The 25,289-nt window shown below is 42.8% G+C and overlaps 2 protein-coding genes across 3 annotated transcripts in view; one reads left to right on the forward strand and one right to left on the reverse strand.

Annotated features, from left to right (window-relative positions):
* Window positions 1-25,289, forward strand: part of LOC118233466 (NXPE family member 2-like) — a 43,786-nt gene that overhangs the window by 5,822 nt on the left and 12,675 nt on the right. Inside the window, exon 5 of the mRNA XM_035429260.1 lies at window positions 23,419-23,495. Coding sequence (XP_035285151.1) covers window positions 23,419-23,490 — 72 coding nt within the window. The 3' untranslated portion in view covers window positions 23,491-23,495. The remainder of the gene's footprint in view (window positions 1-23,418; window positions 23,496-25,289) is intronic.
* On the reverse strand, window positions 1,495-18,943 carry LOC118233975 (WD repeat-containing protein 76-like). Of its 2 annotated transcripts, none has more exons than XM_035430193.1 (13): window positions 18,701-18,943; window positions 15,735-15,815; window positions 14,677-14,723; window positions 13,608-13,722; window positions 10,976-11,077; window positions 10,323-10,363; window positions 9,332-9,485; window positions 8,308-8,466; window positions 6,797-6,912; window positions 6,024-6,122; window positions 4,909-5,061; window positions 4,128-4,181; window positions 1,495-1,986 (listed from the first exon to the last, which is right to left on the reverse strand). In XM_035430193.1, the coding sequence occupies exons 1-13, from the start codon at window positions 18,785-18,787 to the stop codon at window positions 1,707-1,709; spliced, it is 1,488 nt and encodes a 495-aa protein (XP_035286084.1). In that variant the 5' UTR covers window positions 18,788-18,943; the 3' UTR covers window positions 1,495-1,706. The 2 variants fall into 2 exon arrangements, with proteins under 2 accessions (XP_035286084.1, XP_035286085.1); XM_035430194.1 differs by having other exon boundaries at window positions 1,495-1,962; window positions 18,701-18,942.

The raw sequence follows: 25,289 nt of genomic DNA on the forward strand, positions 1-25,289 counted from the left end.
GTGCTGGTAGACGCCTGGGACATGACAACAGCCGGCAACACCTTTGCCACCCACCCCAACAATATTGTTGTTTCCAATGAGATAGCCTTGGCTCTGTCACACCTCTGTCATGATGCATAGAGGCTTTTTCTGAAAGGAACTATATAGCAGGGGTTTCCAACTCCATTTCCTGTAGAGACTGTGTTTAAAGCACACTCAGGGGGGCTTGTGTTACTAGGTTTGTTTTACAGTACACTTGGGGCTTTGCCATTTTTTAATTGTGCCTCTCATATTAACAGTAGGCATTTGATACTGGGGTGGGATTTCAGTACGTATTAATGATTATAGGATAACTAATATAATTTAAAAAAATATTTAATGTCAGTCCCAAGGGTGGCGACAGGGTGGTGCAGAATTGGGCTTTGCCTACCCTAGCTTCCGCCTTGCCCAACCAATCAAAAATAAGAAAAAAAAATAAAGTTAATTTTGACATGTAATCAACTGTAAAATCATGCAAATCTAATCAGAATACTAAACTAGCTAGGGCTGACCGTATGCTAATTGTGCAGAAAGCAGACTCTCTCAACAGTTATGCACTTATTGTACGTCGCTTTGGATAACAGCGTCTGCCAAATAAATGGAATGTAATGTAACAAAGCTGCCGCTATTTGACCTCCGTTTTTACGAGGTGACACTTTTTGTCAAGAAATAGGTCTGTGCTATTAAAAGCCTTGATCAAGATGTGCGCTACTTAGCAGTTCCTAGTCAGATAGCTTGCTGAGTTAGCTAGCGAAGCGACATCGTTGACTGTTGGCTCAAAGCGCCAGAAATTTACATTTATAAAAATAAAAAAAAAATTTTTTAAAACACCCACGTCTCTCTACAAATACACTACAGTTACTCATGAACATCCACAGACCTTGTTGTGAACAGTTTCATCAAAAACTACTTTCAACCAGAGTTATGTGAGCCGTGCATTGACCATGCAAAGCCTCAACCAAATACGGAAGTGTTCTGCGGGGTGGTGTAAACACTGTTAAGACAACGTTTTAAAACGTGTGCATTGCTCCATTAAATGTCGCTGTAAGTTGGTGGGGTTCCCAAAGCATTCCCAAAACTCTTTCACGTGAGATGCAAGTATCGAAAGATTCCACGCCTACAATAAGAAAACATTGTACTTTTTCAAGGGACCACTGGCAGCCAGCCAGAATATTATTTTAAGTTTCACTTAAATCTTTGTGGTTTTTTTTGTCTCAGCATAAACACAATCACTTGCGGCTTCAAATTATATATATACGCAGCTGCGGGCTTACACTTAAAGAACATTTGCAACCATATGACCTAAATTAAATGTCTCTGTTTACTTAGCATGTACCATTAAGCACACAGAAGCTGCATTTGCACGCCCTGTTGTGAAAGCAAAGATCCACTTCATAATCAAATCTAAACATTAAGAGGAAGAAAAATCATCAGCTAATTTCACAAAAATTATGAGACCAATTCTTCCAAATGTGCTTCATTTAAAATTTTTTATTATGTTCAGTGTAAAAAAAAAAAAAAAAGTAAATAAAATAAAAAAATTCAACATTAATATACACGGAAACAGAAAACGACCCCAAAAAACTTGTCGACACAGACAAACCGGACGATGCGGAAGCACAGCGGAAATTAATATTTCGGGCTGCGCGCAAGCGAAGGGGGCGGAGCTAGAATCTGGCGGCGGCGAATCAGCCGGCGAAGAGGTGAAGGCGCCCGGAGGAGTTCCCCCCGGCCAGGGCGCTCCTGCTGGGGTGGAAGGCGGTGACGGAGCAGACCGTGGAGAGGTGCTCCCCGTCCCGGAAGGACCGCAGGAGCCGGCCGCCCTCGTGGAACAGCTCCACCCGGCGAGGCCGCTCCAAGCTGCCCACCGAAAAGCAGTCCTCCCTTTTGGGGTCCCACACGGCTCGCAGCTTGGTCAGCCAGCGGCCCGTCTTCATGTTGTGCCTGCCAAGAGGACAGCACGGGGGGCTCAGTTTGTTAAAAAAAAAAAAAAAAACATTCACATCCTGTTACCACCAACCCCACCCCTTCCCTCCCCCCCAATTACTCATTTTCCGGTGTTTGCAGAGTGTCAAATTAAAATGTATTTATAGGAGGATATTTTCCCCACCCTGCTCAACATACTGACAAACTTAAATATCCCTAGATGAGATGAGGTTGGGAGAAAAAATATGCCTCTGTGAACTGTTGTGCCAACACTACACTGCTTTTCCGCCATTTTGAATTTTCTTTAAAATTTAGCATCTCTCTGCCGGCTACCAGTTAAGTTAAGTCAGATACATTATGAGATAATTCTGACCTTCAAAGCTTCCTTGTTATTCCTACAGTTAAAGTACCAAAGACAGTAGAGCCTGTTCCTATCGTGCTCCTTTCCTATGGAACAATTTGTCTGCTAGTGCAGACACTCTCCCTATATTTAAATCTAGGCTAAAGACTTACTTTGTTAGCCAGGCCTGTAGTTGAGGGACAGGGTTTGGTGGCTGAAATAAGCCTGAGACTGAGCTGCTCATGCTGGCGCTGGATCATGCCTGGTGTCTCCGTGTTACTGGACCTGTGTTATTACCTAAAGGTCACAGGTTCAATAGGAGGGACACGGCAGTTGTACCCTTGAGCAAGGTGCCTAACCTGCATTGCTTCAGTATATATCCAGCTGTATAAATGTATAAATATAAATGGATGCTATGTTACATTACATTACAGGCATTCAGCAGACACTCTTGTCCAGAGCGACTTACACAACTTTTTACACAGCATTTACACAGCATCCATTTACACAGCCGGATATATACTGAGGCAAAACAAGTACTTTGCTTAAGGGTACTACAGCAGGATGTGTCCTACCGGGGAATCAAACCTGTGACCTTTAGTTTACAAGAACAACTCCTGACCATTATACTACACTGCCTCCCTTTGTAAAATGCTGTATTAACAAGTCGCTCTGGATAAGAGCGTCTGCTAAATGCCTCATAATGTAATGACAGGTGTCAATTAAAGTAAAGCGCTTTGGATAAAAGCGCTGCATAAATGAAGTCCATTAACCAATTAATGTATAAAGTTGAGCCAGTCATCGACCGTACTGGCCCTTGATTTTGCTTCTCTGGCCTCTATGCTGCCATAGGTCTATTCTGCTAGGGTATTTCCCTGACTGCACACAGGTACTCCCAACATTCTGAGCCACAGTCTGAGCCACTATGGGGCGACACAGCTCAGGAGGTAAGAGCGGTTGTCTGGCAGTCGGAGGGTTGCTGGTTCAGTTCCCGCCCTGGGCGTGTCGAAGTGTCCCTGGGCAAGACACCTAACCCCTAATTGCTCTGATGAATGAGAGGCTTTGGATAAAAGCGCTATCTATATAAATGCAGTCAATTTTCCACCCAATGATTACATATTTTGCCTGGAGCGGTAGCAGCCATAAGAGTGCCCGAGCACTCCTCCTCCAGACGCAGCTGGTTCGGCTGCAGCGCCGCGCCTGTCCCCTGCCTGACAGCGCCACCCGCTGGCCCTCCAGCTCCACTGTCATCATGGTCGAGTCATCCTTGCCCGGCTTCAATTACACATTGGCGCTGCCACCTACGTACCGCCATTTTCCTGATTATGTATTGTGCAATCAGCCTTTTTAACAATTAACGGGTGCCAGCCAGCAGCAGATGCGACCCCCCCCCCCCCCCACTAAGTTAGGTTCTACTCAGGGTTTCTTCCTGCTACCAGCCAGGGAGTTTTTCCCAGCCTCTGTCACCCCAGGCCTGCTCTTGGGGGAGTGAGTTCAGGCCCAGTTCTCTATAAAGCTGCTTTGTGACAATGACCTTTGTATAAAAAAATAATAAAAAAATTAAAAAAAACACGATCCAAATAAAACTGTACTGAATTTAATTGAAATTGAAGTAATCGAAAACACAAAAACTTAAATAATATTTAGGAAAACTCCTGAAAGTGAACTATCCCCTTTAATATGAACACTGAGACTGATATTGGCGACAGCTTGCAAAATAAGCTGCATCCATACAAATGGGTTTCTGGCCTTTTCGTTCATAACTTCGATATCTGACGTATCAAAAAACATCTCATTCTCAATACTGTGCCGCTAGAAATATTTTAAAAGCAAACTCCTTTACCTGACAGAAGACTGGAGAGGAATCTGTGGTATGAATTCAGAAGTGTCAAACACCCTGGATTAAACAGAAAAACCACAACAGCACATTACATCTGCTGTGACACTCCTGGAAAAACACTTCAACATTCACACTTCGATGACAGAAAGCTGCATCAGAAGGTTGACCTGATTACTAAAATCTTAAAGAAAATAAACAGCACGGTGCATGGCAGTGGTAACAAACTCTGTTCCCGGAGTTTTCATTTCAACCCTAATTTGGTGCACCTGACAAATTAACAGCTCAACAACATGGTAGACCTCCAGGAACAGGGTTGGGCAGCCCTGCTCTAGCTGTTGAACGAGGTGTGTTTTGTTAGGGTTGGAGTGAAAACCTACAGGATGGTAGACCTCCAGGAACAGGGTTGGGCAGCCCTGCTCTAGCTGTTGAATGAGGTGTGCTTTGTTAGGGTTGGAGTGAAAACCGACAGGATGGTAGATCTCCAGGAACAGGGTTGGGCAGCCCTGCTCTAGCTGTTGAATGAGATGTGCTTTGTTAGGGTTGGAGTGAAAACCCAACAGGATGGTAGACCTCCAGGAACAGGGTTGGGCAGCCCTGCTCTAGCTGTTGAACGAGGTGTGTTTTGTTAGGGTTGGAGTGAAAACCTACAGGATGGTAGACCTCCAGGAACAGGGTTGGGCAGCCCTGCTCAAACCTACAGGACAGCAGACCTCCAGGATCAGGGTCGGTTACCGCTGGTGTGCACCGTACTCCTGCACCCTCTCACTGCGCTCGGGCTGCTCACCTGATCCTGTCGTCCATGCAGGTGGTGAGCACCCGGTTGCCTGTGATGGGGGAGAAGTAGGCACTGGAGACGCTGAGGGTGTGGCCTGCCAAGGTGGAGACAGGCGGGCCGGCCTTCCTCCTCAGGCTCCGCACGTCGTAAATGTGCGCCTCCCTGAAGCAGAGTGGGCCGAACCGTTAGCACGAACTGTTAGCATGCTCGCTCGCATACCTTCGGAGGCATCCCCCCCCCCCTCTTTCTCCCTGCATAGAGAGCGAACTCAACTCACAGTCATGCCGGTCGGTGTCTGTCAGCCTAACGCCAGTCGAAAAAAAAAAAGTGTAAAATTTTTTTTTTTTTTTTTTTTTTTAAAAGGGCAGAAATTATGGAAAACAAAAGGGAAATGGCGAGAGATTTAACGGGCTTCAAAATTATTACGTGTCAGTCACAGACGCGAACAGAATTAAAATCAACAGGCAGCTGCGTGGCTACTAGCGAGGTAACTCTGTTACTGGCAGCTGCTTCGTCAACGGACATTAAGGGGCGAAATGTGCGGGAGCTAAAACAGTATTCAACAGAAAATAAAGTTGGGCTGTGCAGTAACCGCCAACTTTCTTTTCCCCACTGCCGCCCCCCCGCCCCCCACCCCTTTATTTAAGCTTTGTTACCGCAGCCAGCTAACGCTAACTCTACTGCTACACAGCCAACAATACTGTATCAAACGCATCATTCTTGCTGTAGCCCATAGAGGTAAATAAAAGCTATAGCTGTGTCCGTTGTCTTCATTTAAATGGCTAGAAATGAACTGAATGCTTTCTCTTCGTATTTTGGTTTATATATATATATTTTTTTTTTTGAACACAATTTTAAAGCAGGAGCCGTTGACAATGGACACTATTAAAAGCAAAGAATTAATGCTTCCCACCACAGTGGTAGTGGCAGTTGGTAGTGCTGGCCAAGCATTCATGACAGTTTCTACTGCAAAACAGAAAGAAAGGTCCAGAAAGATACACACTGTAACACGCACACACACACAGACACACATATGCACACAGGCAACACAGACACAAAATAGTGCTGACACATTGCGATAGTCCCAGATCCGTGACTCTGGCCCTCTGCTCCTCTCTACGTACCTGTTCTGCGCAGCTACGAAGTACTGCTTCTGAACGGGGTGCACGTGCACACAGCGCAGAATTTTGGGATCCAGCGTGGAGACGGACTCGGGAGAAGTCCTGCAGACGCGCGTGCACGTGTGCACAGGAACATGAGAGTTAGTCTGGTGATTACACAGCAATTATGACCTTTAAAGGGGAACGACCCCCCAAAAACACCCCTCGTCGAGTTAACCAATGTAGAGTTAACATTTCTGACAAATAAGAAATATCCTGTAGACGAGAGTCTACCCAGAGGAGGCAATTCAAAGCCTGAAGATTCTTTGGTGGGGCTCCAGTAAATTATTTATACACCGAAACATACCACGGTCTTTACTTGCAATTTACAGCTGCGTCTAGGTTGGAAAACCCAAAACACCATCTGGGTGTGACCCGCGATTCTGAAGTGCCCATTCCTACAGGAACCAAAACATGAGCTTCCATTTTGGGGAAATTTGATCAAGCAAAAGGAAGAACGGCCGTTTTTGCTGCTAGTTACACATTTTTTTCCCCCCTCTAAAATAAATCGCTCAGTTCAGTTCAGATTGAGCCATGCCATTGTGAATTCATTATAGACTCATGCAAAAGACTATGACAAAAACTAAATCAAACGTTTGTGTAAAAATTAACACCGTTATAGACACGGAGAGACAGGGAGAGGGAGGGAGAGAGAGAGAGAGATTGAAAGAGAGGGAGAGGGATCTCAAATTCCAGTTATGCACGCATGAGAGATGGACAGACACGTGCTTACTTACCCTGGAGTTCTCCTGTCAACAATGGCCACATCACCATCCCAGTCACTAACCAATAATGTGGAGCAGTCATGTGACAGGAAATCAAAACTGCTCAGGCCAACATCCGAGCGATACAGCTAGTGACAAGAGGGGGGGGGGGGGGAGAACCTGAAACACTGCAGACACAATGCAAACATGTTAAGTTCATGCAGAGAACTCCCGCGACCCCAGGTGTGGGCAAGGCCATATCGCAATTCTTAATTAACTTCATAATTATTAATTAGCCCAATCACTTATGCCATCACTCGGGGCCTTGCGCAAAGGGGTTAAAAAGCAGGAACGCACTGGTGAGCACAGCAATAGCAACAGCAAACAGGACCACTGTTGTGCAAGACCAAAGACAACTCTCAACCCATTTTCAACCGTCAACCAGATCATGAACACCACAACAGGCAAACCACTGATGAACCTCAAGAACAAGAACAGCAAGGCCAGAGCTTGCTAAAAAGTACATTAAAAATGAAGTTTTGGAACAGATTTATGGACAGATGAGACAAGTATTAACCCATTAAAAGGAAAGTATGCAGAAAGATCCACACTTGCTCAGGATCCAAAGCATGCTAGCTCATCTGTACAACATGGTGGAGGTAGTGTTATGGCTTTGGCATGTATGGTAGTGATTGGAACTGGCTCTTTTGCCTTTATTAAGGATATGGCTACTGAAAGCAGCAAACGAGATGAACTCTGAAGTGTAGAGAAATATCTTATCTGCTCATATCCAACCAAATGCCTCAAAACTCACTGGACAGCATTTCACCTTGCAGCAGGACAATTGAGCCCAAACATACCGCTGAAGCAACCAAGGAGGTTTTCAGGGCCAAAAAGTGGAACGTTCTCGACTGGCCAAGTCAATGACCCAACCTGAATCCAACTGAGCATGCCTTGAGCATATGCTGAAGAAAAAACATAAGGTAACTAGCACCTGAAACAAGGAGCTGAAGATGGCTGCAGTACAGGCCAGGCAAAGTATCACAAGAGAAGATTTATTTAATGCAAACGATTTGCAACCAAATACTAAATGTGACAACTTTATTCAAGAGTCTGTTAGTTTGTCCAATTCCTTTTGATCCCCAAAAATGGGGGACCACACATAAAAAGGGCTTCATAGCATGGATCACCTGCTATGGAAGTAAATGACCTCAAATTAGAGCTGACAGTCATATTTGCATTACAAATCCAATGTGTTGGAGGACAGAGCCAAAAACAACCAAAAATGTGTCACTGTCCAAACACTAACAGATTGCACTATAAGCTTATGTAAACTTAAGGCCCTCATGTTTGCTCTGTGATCAGTTCCTATGTTTGCACTGTGACGGGTCCACAGGTTTGCTCTGTGACTGGTCCCTATGCTTGCACTGCGTGTGGTTTTCATGTTTGCACTGTGATCGGTCTTCATGTTCCCCCTCTGAAACATGGCTTAAACTTGACAGCGCGCACGACGGCTGAATGGTTGGGACGCTGCTGGGCCGCACCTCATCAAAGACCGCTCTCTCCACGTCTGTGCCGCGAAGCGACCCGTCGTAGCTGAGGGTGAGCAGGCTGCTGGTCTGAGTGTTGGAAAAGGCCATGCAGCAAACCGGGCCAGTGTGGGGCTCAAACAGCAGCACCCCGTCATCACCCCAATCGCCTTCCTAAGGAGAGAACGGGACAAATGTGTCTTCGGTGTGTTTCAGCACTTAAGTACTAAATTTAAGTTGACTGGATGAAGAAGACTGGAGTTGGTCCATAAGCGCACAGCAACGCTAGAAAGGCATTTCTGGTACCTGAAGCTCCAAAGGGGAGTGGCCTAGCTCTAACAGTAACCCAGAGCCCTAAACCCTAACCTTAACCACGCCCCCTTTGGAGCTAGGCCACTCCCCTTTGGAGCAGGGCCACTCTCTTTTTGAGCAGCTCCAGGCAACAGAAATACATACGCTATTTGACCAACAGTATCTGGACACCTCGTGGTCTGGGGCTGTTTTTCATGGTTTGGGCTAGGCCCCTCAGTTCCAGAGAAGGAAAATCTTAATGCAGTGATATTTTAGATAATCCTCTGTGCTTCCAACTTTGTGGCAACAGCTTGGGCAAGGCCCTTTGCTGTTTCAGCATTACAACACCCCCGTGCACACATTGAGGCACATATACAATTTGTTTTGTCGAAATCAGTATGGAAGAACTTGACTGGCCTGCACAGAGCCCTGACCTCAACCCCATCCAACACATTTTGGATCAGTCGAAAAGCCATCTGTGAGCCAGGCCCAATCGCCCAATCAGTGCCCGACCTCACCAGTGCTCTTCTGGCTGAACGGAAGCCAGCAATGCTCCAGCTATCTAGTACAAAGCCTTCCCAGAAGAGTGGAGGTTTTGTTATAGCAGCCAAAGGGTGGACCAACTCCATGTTAAAGCCCATAATGTTTGGATGGGATGTCTGGACGGGACGGCAGGCGCCCACACACTTTCGGGCCGCGTGGCGCGCTGGAGCAGCGCCCCGCCCGCGGGTTTTCGGCGGCTTCTCACCACGTCCCAGAGCCCGACTCGGCCAGACCGGTCCCCCGCGGCCAGCAGCAGGCGGCGGGCGCAGGGGTGAAACGCGGCGGAGTAGACCCGCTCCTTCACCACCTTCACCACCCGCTCCTCGCTCAGGCCCATCCCCTTCAAGGAGGCCTCGTACCTGAGGGGGAGCACAGGAAAACGGATTCCCTCTCCGGCTATTCGTCATTTATTTCGATCGTCCTTTGTTTAATGCAGGGGGCCCGTCGAACCGAGCACGGACGCTCTCCTGCAGCAAGGGCGCTGAGAATGCTCCGCCCCACGTAGCCCAACCTGCACGTCTTCGGATTGCCGGAAGAAACTCACGCAGGCACGGGCGGGGGAACGTGCACTGAAACTCCACGCAGAAAGGCCCCGTCCGGGATTCGAACCCGGGACCTTCTTGTCGTGAGGCTATCCACTGCTTCACCTCGCTTAATTTTGACTTTCTACTTTACCAGCGAGTTTAACATCTCAACTGCAACCTGCTAAAGCCATTTGATTATTTGCCGTGATAGATCCCTTATTACATTCCTGTTACATCCATTCTACCGCTACTTTACACCAGGTCGGCCAGTGGAGGATGGGCTCCCCCTCTATGGATGGGTTCCTCCTGAGATTTCCTCCCACTGAGGATTCTACCTCACCACTCGCTTTTTGAGGGCTCAAGCCTGGTTTCTGCCCAATTTTCCTTCTGTTACTCAGTAAAGCGTCCTCGTGACAGTTCTCTGCAAAAAACCCGCTATAAAAATAAAATTGATTTGATCTGATCATTTCACGGATAATGAAAAACCAGAAACCCCTTCGTGACCAATGACCATAAATTGGATGTAAAGAAAAATCCATGTTGTAGCCTCATACACCGGCCAATTTGGAAAAATTTCAACGGATCTGAAATCGGCTCAACCTTACTGACAAAGGTGCCAAAAGGAATTTCAAAACTAACACTTGGGACATGAATGGGTTAATGTGAACTTACTCTTTCAGATTCCACTTCTTTTTTGTGACCATGGTGAAACGCTGCAAAGAGAAGAGCCAATGAATTAGATTCAGAAAAGAAAGTGGCTGCATGCGTTTTGTTTTTTCTTTGTTTTTTTTTTTTTTTGCTGGCACCAGAATGTACATGGATGGTAGGGATGGGCGACATCGCCACGAATGCAATAATGGTTGTTGCCACTATATAGTGCATTACCTTTCCTTTTGTCTTCTCCTTTAACTGATGCGGTTCATGAACAACCAAAGTAAAGAGGCTGTACAAAATGCTTCCATAGAAAAAAAAAAAATGTAACCACTGTCATCTACTGGATGTTGATATGGATATGACAGCCAATCAGCACCAAGGAAATACAGCTTCCATGTGATCATGTGACGTGTTTTCGTCAATCACGAAAACACATCACATGATTGCCGCTGATTGGCTGCCCATATGGTCACCCAATAGTCAACAGTCTTGACGCTTCACCTGGAAGCGATTCACGCGGCCTCCGAAGTGGGGTTGTATAATAACAGAGAAAAAGACGAGAAAGAAAGGCGCATACACCACACGGTGGCAGTAATTAGCATTGCGATATATTGCCCACCCCTAATGGATGGCACGATATCCACCCCCCCCCCCCCCCCCCCCGAGCCCACCTCGTTCCACAGCTCCAGCAGACTAGCGGGCAGAAGGCTGTCTTCCTCCATGTTGACTGGCGCCATGGAAACGGGCCCCTCCGGTCTCTCGCGCACCTCCACCTGTCCAAAGGCGATAAAAGCCGTAAAGCGCGGGGAGACAGCCCACAGCCACAGGGCGGGTTACCAGTCCGTCCAATGGCACGGGGGGGGTCACGCCAGTACTGACCTATGGGAAACTGAGGCCGTTCAATTGAACAAGAGGACGTTTTCAAAGAGAAATTTTTCCCGCAACGTCTATTTTCAGCTCACCAGCCACCACTGCGATTAACCAATGACAAACAAGAATAAAGTGGCTGAAAGATAGCCTAAAGGCTTCAAAAATGCTATAATGCAATCAATGCTTCAATACACAGCAATAAATACACATAAAATAAGCCTCTGGATGTTTTTGAAGAAAGCAGCCTTTATTGCTCAATGAAAAGCCAATAGCTGTGTAATATTCTATGCTATGTAATATTCTTTAAATGTGATGCACTTACGAACGCAACGGCACAATTTCTTAGAATACAAATGATTAAAATGCATTTCAGGACTGTCTCCTGCAGTGGTAACCAACCCTTTTCCTGGAGACCTACCATCTTGTTTTCATTTCAAGCGCAATTTAGCACACCTGACTCTACTACTTAGCAACAAAAGAATGAAGTGTGCGTTGTTAGGTTTGGAATGAAATCAAACAGGATGGTAGATCTCCAGGAACAGGGTTGGTTACCACTGGTGCAGACCTGCTAACCTTAGGAAAATATTTTGAGTACCACAATAGTCAGTGTAACGCTTAGTTCACATGCTTTCGCACGCACCACTTCGATTTGCACGCACACACAAGCCTTTCTTCATAATTCTAGTTTTGACTGTTAAAGTGATCAGGCAAAATTGTATAATTTGACCTGATTCTAAAATATCACTTGCACTGCACTGGGCTATATTATGATGTACTTGCAAGTCAAAAGTTTGAGTACACCTGCTTAAAACATTTTTTTTCCATAATTAATATTTCATTATATGATATGTGTGCTTATACAAACAGACAACCATAAAAGAATTGCATTCAATTAATTAATAAAAATGGAAATAATTTATTTTGTATATTGTAACATATGTTTTCATTTTCAAGTATTTACAGAAACTTACAGTGTAATGTAAAAAAAAAAACTTATGTTGCGATGCAATTACAAATAAAACCGAGTTTCTGTTCATGATTTCCATTTATATTTAATAATTAAATAATTGAATTAGCTTATATAGGCACACATCATATAGGCCTAATGAAAAAAAAAAAGTATTCAATTGAAAAATTATCTAGGAATGTAGGCCTTTGTAACTAGAGGTGTAGCTAAATTATTACCTGAAACTCCTTGGTGGCTAGTGTCAAAATCATAATTGCACAACGTGCAAAATGCATGGTGCGGACGTTTTGAGGGTCACAGGCACGGCCATTGCTCCTGATATATTGCGAGGAACTTCTGGGGGGCACGGACTCGCTTCTTTTTAGTAGGTCTGCTGCTCTCTCTCTTATGCCATATTATGGAAGGCTCTCCTTGTTAGTATCCTCGTCATCTGACGTCATGATTATTTTCTAACTGCAAGGCTGGTCGGGTGACCTGCTGCAATAATAGGAATTATTTGCTGTTAGCAGTCTGTAGTCAAACACCTTTGCAATGGTCACTTTGCTCCAACAGAGCGTGAGCGTTCAAAGTTTGAACAGGGAGTCTCCGTAGTGTTTGAGTTACTGCAGCTAAATTCCTCCATCAGTTGTTCACACCGTAGCCGTCTCGTAACGAGGCTAACTATATACACAAATTTATCTCATTAGGATATACCCCTTGAAATGCATCATCTCGTAAAGTTGCCGAACATGTTTTAACGTTTTAGATGTTAAAATTACGGTCACATTTTTATGCTTGATTATTACTCCCCACTTCCCATTTTATCTCAGCAATGCAGCGTTGCGCCTCGGTGGATAATAAAGTACCGCTGCGTATCAGTGCATGTTGAGTGGGTCGGGGAGGGGTTACAGAACACAAGCACAAGGTCGTAGCATCTTGTTCAATCCAAGGGATGTAATTTAAATACCGAATAAACGTACGGTATTGTTTTGTATTAATTGATTGTTTTCCGTAATTCAATTACAATATTTTATTTTATTTTAGCGTAGTTTCAGCTGGCATTTCGTACCTGCGTATTTTGACCAAGAATTGCGTGGTTGGTACACAAAATGCGTGCAGGTTGGCAGGTCTGCTGGTGTGCTGTATTCGTTTGGGTCGCAAACGTAGGCTAATTTTATTCGCCATTTTATTTTTTTTTAAGTGCGACTAAAATGTTAAGAATTCGCAACCAGCATTTAACTCCCGATATCAGTCTCCTCAGCTCCCCACTTCCTGCATCTCGTGCTGAGAAGTTTGTCACTTTTTTTTTGCAGCATGGTATTGGCTACTTGGATCGGCCATATTACAGATCACCGATCCCACACTTAAGCATGAATATCAGCCGATCGGGTGGCGCATCCCTAATACAGGGCCCGGTCTGGGAATCGCTGCCTGGTTCTCTGACGTTTCAGTCCCCAACCCCCCTCGCCCCCCCCAGGATTAACCACCTGTTGGAGAGAAGACTGCGGTTCTGGCAGCAGTCGAATCTCGGCGTCCTTCTTCAGCAGACGCAAGGACTTGCGAAGGGGCAACACTTCCTGCTTCGAGACTTTGGCCTTCTCCCTGCAATGGAGAAAATGACGTTCTGAGCTTTCACTCTGAGAAAACAGAGAGTCCATCATAAGACCCAATACCCACAGTGGTATCCTGACAATAATTATTATTATTATTACTATTATTATTATTATTATTATTGTTGTTATTATTATTATTATTATTAATAATAATAATAATAATAATAATAACTATACTTACTACCAATAATATTATTATTAGCAGTAATATTATTAACCACAATAGTATTATTAATAGAAATAATTATATTACTACTAATAACAATAATAACTTCATTTGTTTAGCACCTTTCACACAGAATGCAGCTCAAAGAGCTTAACAGGAATAATAAATAAAAAAATAACAAGTTTAAGAAAGGCAATAAAATAACATACTAATAAAATATTGAAACGAAAAAAACAATAATAATAAATAATAAATGAATTATAAATAAATAATAAATAATAATAAATAAAATATTAAAATGAATAACAATAAAATATTAAAATGAAAACATAAAATGTGAGTAAGTAATAAAACACAGCAGAATAAAGGAATAAATGAAAAGCCTAATTAAAAAAGAATGTTTGGAGGTGCTTTTTAATATAACTTTAATGTAACCACAGCCACACCCACTCTTATAGTTACTCATTAATATGCACATCTGGCAGAAACTTTTATTTTTTCTGAGGAAAAAAAAAATCAGAATGTCTCGTTAAAACTAAAGCACATAAAAATGGAAAAGCCCATACGCAGGCAGATGTATATAAATGCATCCGATGCCCAGCCAAACACTTAAAGGATTTCACACTCGCATTGAGCAGGCCTTTATAGCGCTATATACTAAAAACTGGAAACCCGAAGGTTCTTTTTTTTTTTTTTTAATGTTATTACTTAATGTTAAAAAGTACAAAAACACACATTCACTCCACAGTCATAAATGTTAATAAATGGCAACTTTACCTCTTGATGCCGCCCGGTGAGGGTTTTCGTTTCAAGGCAGCGTTAGCCTGTGGAACGGGACATTTCCAGTTAGGCAAAGGCCCAAACAAAGCGTGGTTTTAACACGCGATTCTAGGCAACAAGCTCCAGCCATGCATGTACTGTACATGCTGGAGTGAATCAGCTGTCCAAACTGTGGGTTACATTACATTACAGGCATTTAGCAGACGCTCTTATCCAGAGCGACGTACAAGTGCATCAGTTCAAGGTGTAGAGGTGCAAAAGAAACACACTAGAGTGAAGAAAAGATCGTAGTGCCAGAAGTGACCACATAGATCAGGACTCCAACCCTGTAGAGTAACCTGTTCAGCAAACAAACAAAAATCCTGCCAAGTACAAACTAGCACTGAAATCACATTCGCCTAATCAGAATCAGACAAAAACAATCCTGCCAAATTGGTTGTGGATCGAGGAGGATTGTGACATGTTATGTTTGGGGGGGGGGGGGGATTTTTTAAAAAAAATTAACGATATCGAACAATGCCAATATGGGAATTTTACTCTTCGTGGAATGCAAGGGCTGCTCCTAACCTTTTTGGGGGGCTGAATACATAATTTGATTTGGGGAATTTTTTTTCTTTCAGTGCTGGCTTCCCAGGGGTCCCAGGTTTGCGTAGGGATAGGGGCACTGGGAGGGGGGGGGGATTGTAGTTATGGTTGCAGACAGAGGGGGATGGGTGGGGGGGGGTTTACACTGCAGTGGGGGACCCACACAACCTGCCCACACTGCAGCCGCTCTTTTGGCCCCTATCTAGGGAAGAGGCCCCTGGGCACTTTCCTATCCCACCCCGGGCTCCACCCCACCCCCTACCCCGATTATGTGCAGGCCTCATGAAATCCACAGCCATTTCTGACAAGGTGGCTTCAGAGGGTAAATAATCCCTCTAACACACGAGAGGCATAATTAAGAAACATTAACAGACTGGTTAAATTCCGGTTGGAACACAACATCAGCGTACACGGTGGTGTCCTGTCAGGAGGACCACTGCTTCAGGCAACCAGACGGCAGGGAGCCATACCTGCGGAAGTTCGATGGCAGTAAGGAAAGCTTGGTTCTGGCGGATGTTCTCCAAGCGCTTCAGCTCATAAGGAGACAAACCCTTGGGATGAAAATGGTAAGTACCATCAGAAAAAAAGAAAAGAAAAACATTTCAGTACATCCCTCCAACAATGCTCCATTCAGAAATTTGTTCTGAGCACAAGAAACAAATAATCAGCTAATATTAAAAGTTAAACGCACCACGGAGTACTTCTGGTCATCTTCACTAGCAGAGTGACGCTCACTTTAAATATTCCCACTCTGTTAAACAGTGCCTTCTGCAAGAATGGCTCAGTACCACAGGCATTTCGGTGTCACCTCGTTATGTGCTGCAGAAGGAGGACCGTTTTTAGTAGTGATGGGCAAAGCAGTTCTGTTCAGTGTACTGAATCAGTAGAATCAGTTCACCGCTAAAAAGATTCGTTCAAAAGATTTGTTCACCGAATCAGTGGCGTCACTAGGGTTTTTGTTGGTCGGCGCGGGGGGAGGGGGGGGGTTGGGGGCGGATGGACAGAGCATTTATAGACAGAGTATTTTCCCACAGAATATTTAATAGCCAAAGAACCAAACACTTTCTTTCCCTATTTTAAATAAAATGTTTTCGTTTAGATTTTATTCTACACAATTTAGTTTGAAAGAATGTGTTTGATATGGCCATTTTATTTTACTAAATTTTCCAAAATGGGTTGTTTTAGCCCTACATGCTGATTTCTTCACCGTGACTTGTTCTAACGGCTGCTTGAAAGAGAAAGTGCTGATATACGTTGGCTAAGTAGATCACATTTTCTCATAAAATGTAGTCGATAAAATAGTTGCCTTGGCTAGCCTACTTTGAGACATGCTAAAAAATTTTTTCGATTATTATCCATTTATTATATATTATTCCATACCGTACCCACTCTCCTCCCCAGAGACTCCTCGCTCCTTGCATTCGCTACAGCGAGAGGAATGAACTTGTTGTGTCGTTCGCGAACGATTCGGGCTAGTGTTGTGTCGTTCGCGAACGATTCGGGCTAGTGTTGTTTCGCTCGTGAATGATTCGGGCGTACGTCAGTTCAGTGTACCGTCACATCCCTAGTAGCTACGAATCACTGAACTGATAGTCTGCGAACGATAGTCAGTCAGTGAACGATCAGCTCACGTTCGGGAACGAATCGCACCAGGAACTGATTCAGTTCAGTTCGTTTACCCAAAAGATTTGTTCTTTTGAACGAATCGTTCACAAACGACACAACACTAGGGCTGTGTCCGAATAGTCAAAAAAGTACGTCCTATGTCTTTTCCTAACCACTTTTCCAAGACCTCGATGAAAAATGTTACGAGGTCAAGGAAAGATGTGAAGGAGAATTAATAAGGACTTAGGAAAAGATAACCGAGGTGCTAAGACTGCACTTACACTAGGCTATGTAATGGTGCGACGGCGGATGTTATTGGCGTGGGTCTGCCGTGGTGAAACTACAATGTTCCGAAGATGGACTACTAAAAGCACATCTTAGATACTTCGCCCCGTGCATTCTTACCGTGTTGTTTCATGCAGTTTATACAAACGTGGACAACCCGGTGAAAAATATTACTTCATTCCCAAGGTTGGAATTGAAGAATGAGAATGGTTGCTCACGCTCACCCTCCTGTCCACTCATATTTATCGACATGAATCCAAAATTAGTATGATTGTATGAAAATAACAGTTAAATTTATACAAGATAAGCATAAAATGTTAGGCCTACAAATCTACTACTGTAGCCTACATATCATCATTCTTAAGTATCAAAGATGTTGAATTAAAAACATAATCTGGCTAAAAACGTCTCATCATTTTTTCTTGAAAGACAGATTTCTGCGTTATGGTAAATATGCGGATTATGATCTGATTATAAGCCTATGCATATAATATCTTAAGAACCACCACACAACTCAGTCATGTTGATCGTTTGTTTTCTTGAACGGCCGAATGGTGCGTCGCTTTAAATGTTGCTGCTGCAAAGAATTGTGGACTCCTCTCTTTGATGGTCCAGTGTCCCCTATGCTAAAGGAGATAAGAAAGGAAGCATTGAAGCACCTTTCCTAGCATTTAGAGAATTCGAACAGCTCTTGTCAGGGCTGCCACTTACATACTTCCCGGTCATTTCTCTCAGTTAGGAACCTTCCTAAGCAAAAAAGACTATTCGGACGCCTGGATCTCCGCTTGCAGACCTCTTCGACCCGAGGAGGCGACGTGTTCTATAAATGCATAAGGCAGGCGGAGGTCAACAGCTAGCTAATCGTGGAAGAGGAGGTGAAACGACTGAAAATCGAACTATTAAAAAAAAATAATTTAAGAAGAAAGAATATTAGGCAAACAAATGACAAACTTGCAACGTTTAACTGGGCGCAGTGAAGAAACACAAGGAACGCGTTAATATTGACCGTTTGTAGCTGTAGGCGAGCCTGCAAAACGTTTGGCTTGCTGTACAGCTAGAACATTTTATCAAGGCAACTCCAGTATTATGACGACGGGACTCACAAAAGTTTTTTAGTTTCTTAAAACCATAACAAGCTATCATAGTATCCTAAAGTCACGAGTAAATTTGTTGGCTCGATGACAATTGGACAGTTTGTTTTTTTTTACTTTTTTAAAAGCTAATTTAAAAAAAAGTAATGTTTAGGAGTAGAACGAATGCATGCATACATTTATTTAATCCCGTTTATTTATTCAAATAATGGCCGTGACAGTGCGTTTCATTGATTGCTAGCCAGACAGTTAGCGTATAACGTTATATATTACCGCCACTTGTACATTTCGTGTCCAGAAACATCCAACGACATAACACAAAAAGACGTCTTCGCAAAGTTCGTTTAACGTCTATGGGCGCAGAAAACTCACAAGCAAGCTCATTTTTATACCAAACTAACTTCGCTAGTACTACCTAGCAGCATGCAAGATGTCTTGAGCAGGCGTTAACGTACCTGTAAAGGTTTATTTTTCCTGTCACAGTCATATTTTGACAAATTATCCACAGCGACAGTAATAGCTTCATCGGTTTCCGTGGACATTTTCTAAAATCGTAGGTCCTCGTGCAAAAAGTTCGTAAGACAAGCAATTCTTATTACGATTTAATAGGCTCAGTTCTAGCCAGTTCATGTACGGGAAATCAGCAGTCGTAGCCCAGCGCTGCGAACTTTTTCACGCGCGAGAATTCGATAGATGGCGTCATACGTCAATTTCTATTTTCATGATGTCATCACGTACTAATTTTCACGTGGAAGCGTGTGTTATCTCAGTCGTATTCAAACCTTAGATTCAAGCTCGGTCCTGTATGCAGCACCAAAAATGCCAAAAATAAAAAATAAATATAAAAATATAACGCAAGAGAAATGTAAAAATAAATGAATGTACACAGAAATAATACGTTAAATCTAACATGAATAGGCACTTTTATCCAGTCATTTATTTACGTATTGATTTATTTCTTGATTGATTAATTTTGGTATATATTTATTTCTGTATTTATTTCTTTGATTCATTTATTTCTGTATATATTTATTTCCATATTTATTTAAACATAAACTTGTTAACACAATGCAGGTTTGGCTCATCATAATTTCCACTGTCCAATGAATTCTTCATTATCTACCACATGGTTCGTTTTAGCCAGTGGTGTCAAACTCGTGCCATGGAGGGCCGTGTGTATGCAGGTTTTCATTCCAACCAATTAATGCTGCCTTAATTGAGTCCAATTACTCATTCAGCCATATGCGTTTAACTGCATTGAAGCACAGAATATAAGAACATTTTTATTTAGACAATGCGGGTCACCATAGACGTCGGGTCACCATTGTGCACAAACCTGCATCCCTAATTCAGCAAATAATTTAACTAATTATATAATCAAGATCTGAGGCTGGAATTAAAACCTGCATACACACGGCCCTCCATGGCACGAGTTTGACACCACTGGTTTTAGCGGTCATGTGGCCACACCTTCACCAGTAAGGAGCCTATTGATTCACCTCATTAAAGGTCCAGGAAACTGGATTCAAATTGTGGGTATATTACCCAGAAGTGGCTATTCATTGTCTTCTTAATATGTCTTTCAAGTTTTTAATCCAATTATAACCATTAAATTGTAATAATTTGACTTATGCTCAAAATTTAAAAAAAGCATATATTCCCAATTTAATTTATGCCATATTAGATTTTCCACCACTTTGACTTTGACTCACCAAATGAGACTTGAAAAGAACCTCTGGAGTCTGAAGCTCAGTCATTATCAAAAAATGTTGACTTTTCAAAACAACATAGCTGCCACACATCAATTAATTGTTGTGGGCCCAGCCATTTCTAAGAACTTGCGAACAATATCCTTACCCATACTTGGAAAACATTACTTCTGTCAATAGGCGGTGCTGTGGAAAGCAAATCATTTGAAATACCTCTAACTGAAATTTTTGCATCCTACATCTCTGTGCTAGGCCCCCAGGAGTGTTTGCAATGATTGACAGATATGTATGCAGCCAATGCCTTAATTGTTAAGCCAGCCGGCTGTTAGTATCATTGCCATACATTAAGAAATATTTACAGTGATGTGCAGAGTTAGATATGCAGCTGTAATTTCAGCAGCTCTTTAACCAGTTGAGCAAAGTCACAGAGGGCAGATATGAAATGACAATGCTGAAATACAGTACTGATTGTACACTAAGTGTATCGCACAAACACCATTTTGTTGTATTTCATGCGCAGCTGTTTGTACGCTGCATAACACCTACCAAGTGCAGCTAAGATTCCAAAATACTGATAAAATATGAAAATTATTTTTATGACATTTCAGCTGGGTTACTAGCATAATACTGGAATGTTTGAGTCCTTGCGTAACCTTTCTCAGCCTTGTTTGAAACTTTGATTTAGCCCGCGTTGCAAGTTAAATAATCCAAACCCAATTTAATAGTTTCTCAGTTTTGTTCTGATGATACCTAGCTACACTATACGACCAAAAGTATCTGGACACCCCTCTTAATGCAGTGACATTCTAGACAATTCTGTGCTTCCAGCTTTGAGGCAGCCCTTGGTTGTTTCAACATGACAATACCCCCTGGCACACAGCGAGGTCCATACGGCAATGGTTTTGTTGAGACCGGTGTGGAAGAACTTGACTGGCCTGCACAGCCCTGAACCTCAACCCCATCCAACGCCTTTGGGATCAATTGGTAAAGCTAACTACAAGCCAGGCCTAATCGCCCGATCAGTGCCCGACCTCACTAAAGCTCTTCTGGCTGAGTGGAAGCAAATCCCTGCAGCAATGCTCCAACATCTAGTATAAAGCCTTTCTAGATGAGTGGAGGTTGTTATAGCAGCACTGGGTGCACCAACTCCACCAACTCCACAATGCCCATAATTTTGAATGAGATATAGGGTGTCAGGTGTCCACATACTCATACTCAACCATTTCAAGATTTCACACAGTAGTAGGTCTGATTCTAAGTTAACCTAAGGTTTCGCCTGATGGAAAACTTTACGATACCTTAGACTTGGCAAAGTTTTTCCAGAGACGTGAAGCCTTTACTGATGAAGGATGCCGTTTTATCTGATATCCGAGAACTGATGCCGTAGTCTGAGGAAGTCCCGAAATAGGCTACGTAAGGGGTCTCCAACCATTTTTCCCGTGAGAGCTAGCTACCTCCAACAAAATGAAAGTGTCAGAGAGCTACTGTTTTTTCATTCACGTATTTATTCCTGTTTTTATACGGTCCATGATTTATTCACATAATGGACCAAACGTTTTGTATTATGAAAAAAAAAAAAACTTGCTGAGCTAGCTACTGGTTGGAGACAGATGGGTTAGCTAGCTAAACTAACTAGGCCAAAGAAGCGAGTTTTAGAAAACTTCTAAAACTCGCTTTTTAGATAATATATATATACATAAACTTATTATGTGAGGTTTACTAAAAGTTAATGGATTTCTTTTTGTTTCTTCTAACGCCTAGCGCGCGAACATTATAGATGGAGAGTTAACTAATCGAGGTATTTCGACTTTATTATAAATATGAGCAATGCAGCTACTGTTTTGTGTTCCATTGGCGAGTGAGCAATGTAAAAATGTTTACTGGGCTGTACTTCTCCCTTTAAGTTCTTACTGCACAACGTTAAAACACAAACTTCTGCTGCTACTGTGGTATGTGCTTGACTGGGTGAGGGGATTGATAGGCTACTGTTAATGGTAATTTGATGCTATATCGGAATCTGCTTCTTGCTTATGGAGGAATATTTCGGACAAAATTAAATATATAAATAAATCATGAAATCATGAAATTTGAGCATAAATAATTCAATAGGCTACATCATGAAATAGCCTCAGAACAAAGCGAAACTCAGTTTCAGTAGTGTTTTATTCTGAAATTGACATTAAGACATACAGATAATGAAAGCATAGACGTTCTTTTTTTTTTTTTTTTGTAAAATCAGATAAAACTCTGAGTGTCATCAAACGATAAAACCTAAAGCATTAGTTTGTCTCCATGAAAGCAGCTGATATTATGTGACAAGTTGGCTATCCTCAAAACAATGCAAGACTCCAGTTCCACCTTATCATCTTATGCTTAAAAACATCAAAACTATATTTACATGAGGCATGAAGATCATGAAGGCCATGGCATAAAGTAGATACTATGTGTGACTGGTGGCAAATCACACTTGCTGACTCCCTGTCAGTACAGTAAACAGTCTGTTTTCTTTGGGAGGTCTGACAAGGAACAGTCTTCTGTAAACCGTCTTACCACAGTCTCACAGAATTTCTATCAATGAAAACTTAACGACTAGCTGGGACTCAGTCCCTGTGATTTTGACTTTCACTGAAGCGAACTTAAAAAAAAAAAAAAAAAGATCTGAGAATTGTACTGTATTGCTTATGTGCGCATATTGCTGTCAAGATTCGAAAGCTCCATTTTGCCCTCCCAAGTATTAAAAATCTGTACAAACCTCAAGGAAAGTACACAAGCTATGAATAACTAGTGGTTTTCACTTGGGATGGTGATTTTCAATTATTTCACAGATCAAGTATGATCACATTTAGTGCTCCATTCCAAATCGTTTCCTAGAAATCTTTTTAAGATTATTGATCAAAACTGAAAGTGAATAGGTGAGGTTATGGTTATTGAATGTCTTTGCAAAAAGTGTCATGTCTGATGAAAACTGAGGTAAAACAGCGGCAACTCTGTTGAGTGACTTTGCTTTTTGCACAATGACTGAAAATTGCGTATGGTCAGCACTAGCCAGTTTCATATTCATATTGGATATATTTATTTTACAATTGACTAGATGTCAAAATTAACTTTCTTTTTCCCATTTTCTGATTGGTTGGGCAAGACTGAGGCTAGGGGTTGGCAAAACCCAGCCCTGCCCCACACCTTAATTAATATGCACTGAAATTCCACCCCAGAATTAAACATTTATTATTACTATTAGAGACACAATTAAAAACCTTAAAATTTCAAAGCCCCTAGGGTACTGTAACACAAGCCTATTAACACAAGCCCCCCTGAGTGTTAAACAAAGTCTCTACAGAAATGGAGTTGGAAACCCCTGCTATATAGTTCCTTTCAGAAAGAGCCTCTATGCATCATGACAGAGGTGTGACAGAGCTAAGGCTATCTCATTGGAAACAATCATGCTGTTAGGGTGGATGGCGAAGGTGTTGGCGGCTGTTGTCATGTCCCAGGCGTCTACCAGCACCACCTTCAGGTCCCTGAACACCTTTCTCTGAGCCAGGTTTTGCACAAGGCCATACCAGTCACTCAGCTGGGTCATATCTGAGTTGAACTCCCTGGTGTTCTCCAGCTTGATGACGACGAGGGTCTGGGGGCTGCGTTCGTGGAGCCTCAGGATGGCCTTACGCATGTTGATCAGCCTCTGGACGAAGATCTCCGGGGGGAAGGGCCTAAAATGCTGTCCCACTCCAATGACCACCACGTCGCCAACCGCTACTCTGTCTACTTCTCTGGAAACGTACCCCACGGCATCTTTGACCACGTTGTAGCCAGTGACGAAAGGATGTCCGTGCATCTTCCACTGGACGGTGAAGTTCATTTGTGGGTACGCAGCCAGCACAGATTGATGAGTATTATATGGTTTTACATATTTCAGACCTGAAACAGCAAAACATCAAGGAGAATGAATACATTAGCTTATCCAGGTGTCCCCTTTAAATATAGTGTCACTCAGGATGTCATACAGGATTACTATTAGTCTTTATGCACTCCATTTGCTGATCTCTCACTATACATACAAATGTGTTACCCATTTGATAAAATCTTAACAACTCGATAAGAAGTCATCACATCATCTGAAAAGTTATTAAATTATCCATTCATGAAGTTTATTACATTGTTCGGAAAGTTAATACAACCTCCAGGTTACATGTTACATTATGACAGGCTATTGTATTGTCTGTCATTATAGTCATGATAAACACATGTTCAGAATGGTTCTTTGCTTTTAATATCATCATCATTTCATTCAGAAGACCTTTGTCAAGACATGTAATCAAGTTTATATAACTTCAGACCAATTTGTCAACTGCCCTTTTCCCTTTCACTCCAAGTTTCTGGAAAAGGTGAGCTCCAAACATTTACAATTACCCTTATGAGCATAAAAATAAGCTTTTTGAAAAATTCCAGTCTAGCTTCTGCTCAATGGAATGCACTGAAATTTCCCATGACCTTATCAGAAATACTAATGCTCTGGTGCTGTTAATTCCTCTAGTTTCGTTTTTATTAGATCTCAGTGCTCCCTTTGATACAGTTGGCATTTTTCTGGACCACCTTAGAACACGTTTGTATCACTACTGTTTCTCTGCATTTATTTTCATCTCTTCTTTCAGTTAGACAATTTTGTATAGCTATTGATGATGACATACTGTATCATGTTCAGCTCCGATTTTTTGTGGCGTGCCTCAAGTGTCAATTTTAGGGCCAGTTTTTGGTCAGCTTTGCTTCCTCTTCGTCACATCATACGCAAGCATGATGCATCTTTCGTTTCTCCCTATTTGACTTTTCAACGCTCTTGTCCTCTGTACAGTACTCAGATGACAGTCAGCATGCTTGTATGTGTTTGGAGAAACAAGCGAGAGACAGCTAGATTTTTTTGGGGAAAAAAACCTTTCACCCCCTCCCCTTAGCTCTCCCTCCAAAGCCCCGTCCTCCGAACTTCCATACTGCCTTTGCATGTCTGATGTTGTATCTGACATTGTATGTTGGCATTACCTTTTAGCACTCTGCTGAGTGTCTCTAGCCACTGGCGCGCAGTGGAGTCTCCAATGAGTTTCAGGTTCCTTCCCTTCAGACATCTGCTGATGGCGCCCGCACTGAAGAAGTTGCCCGTCCGGCAAGAGGTGGAAGACCATCTGTTTCTAAAGAAGTAGCCGCTCGGTGAAGGGGACGTCATTCCAAACCCTGCCACACACTTTTCAGTCGGTCTGTGGGTCCCTGCTAAAGGAATGAAAAAGATAGAAGATTCAGACAGGGTTGTGGAGGTATAAAAGTTGTGGATTTGGAGAAAGTTAGC

The sequence above is a fragment of the Anguilla anguilla genome, chromosome 8, assembly GCF_013347855.1.
Source record: "Anguilla anguilla isolate fAngAng1 chromosome 8, fAngAng1.pri, whole genome shotgun sequence".
Classification (NCBI taxonomy): Eukaryota; Metazoa; Chordata; class Actinopteri; order Anguilliformes; family Anguillidae; genus Anguilla; species Anguilla anguilla.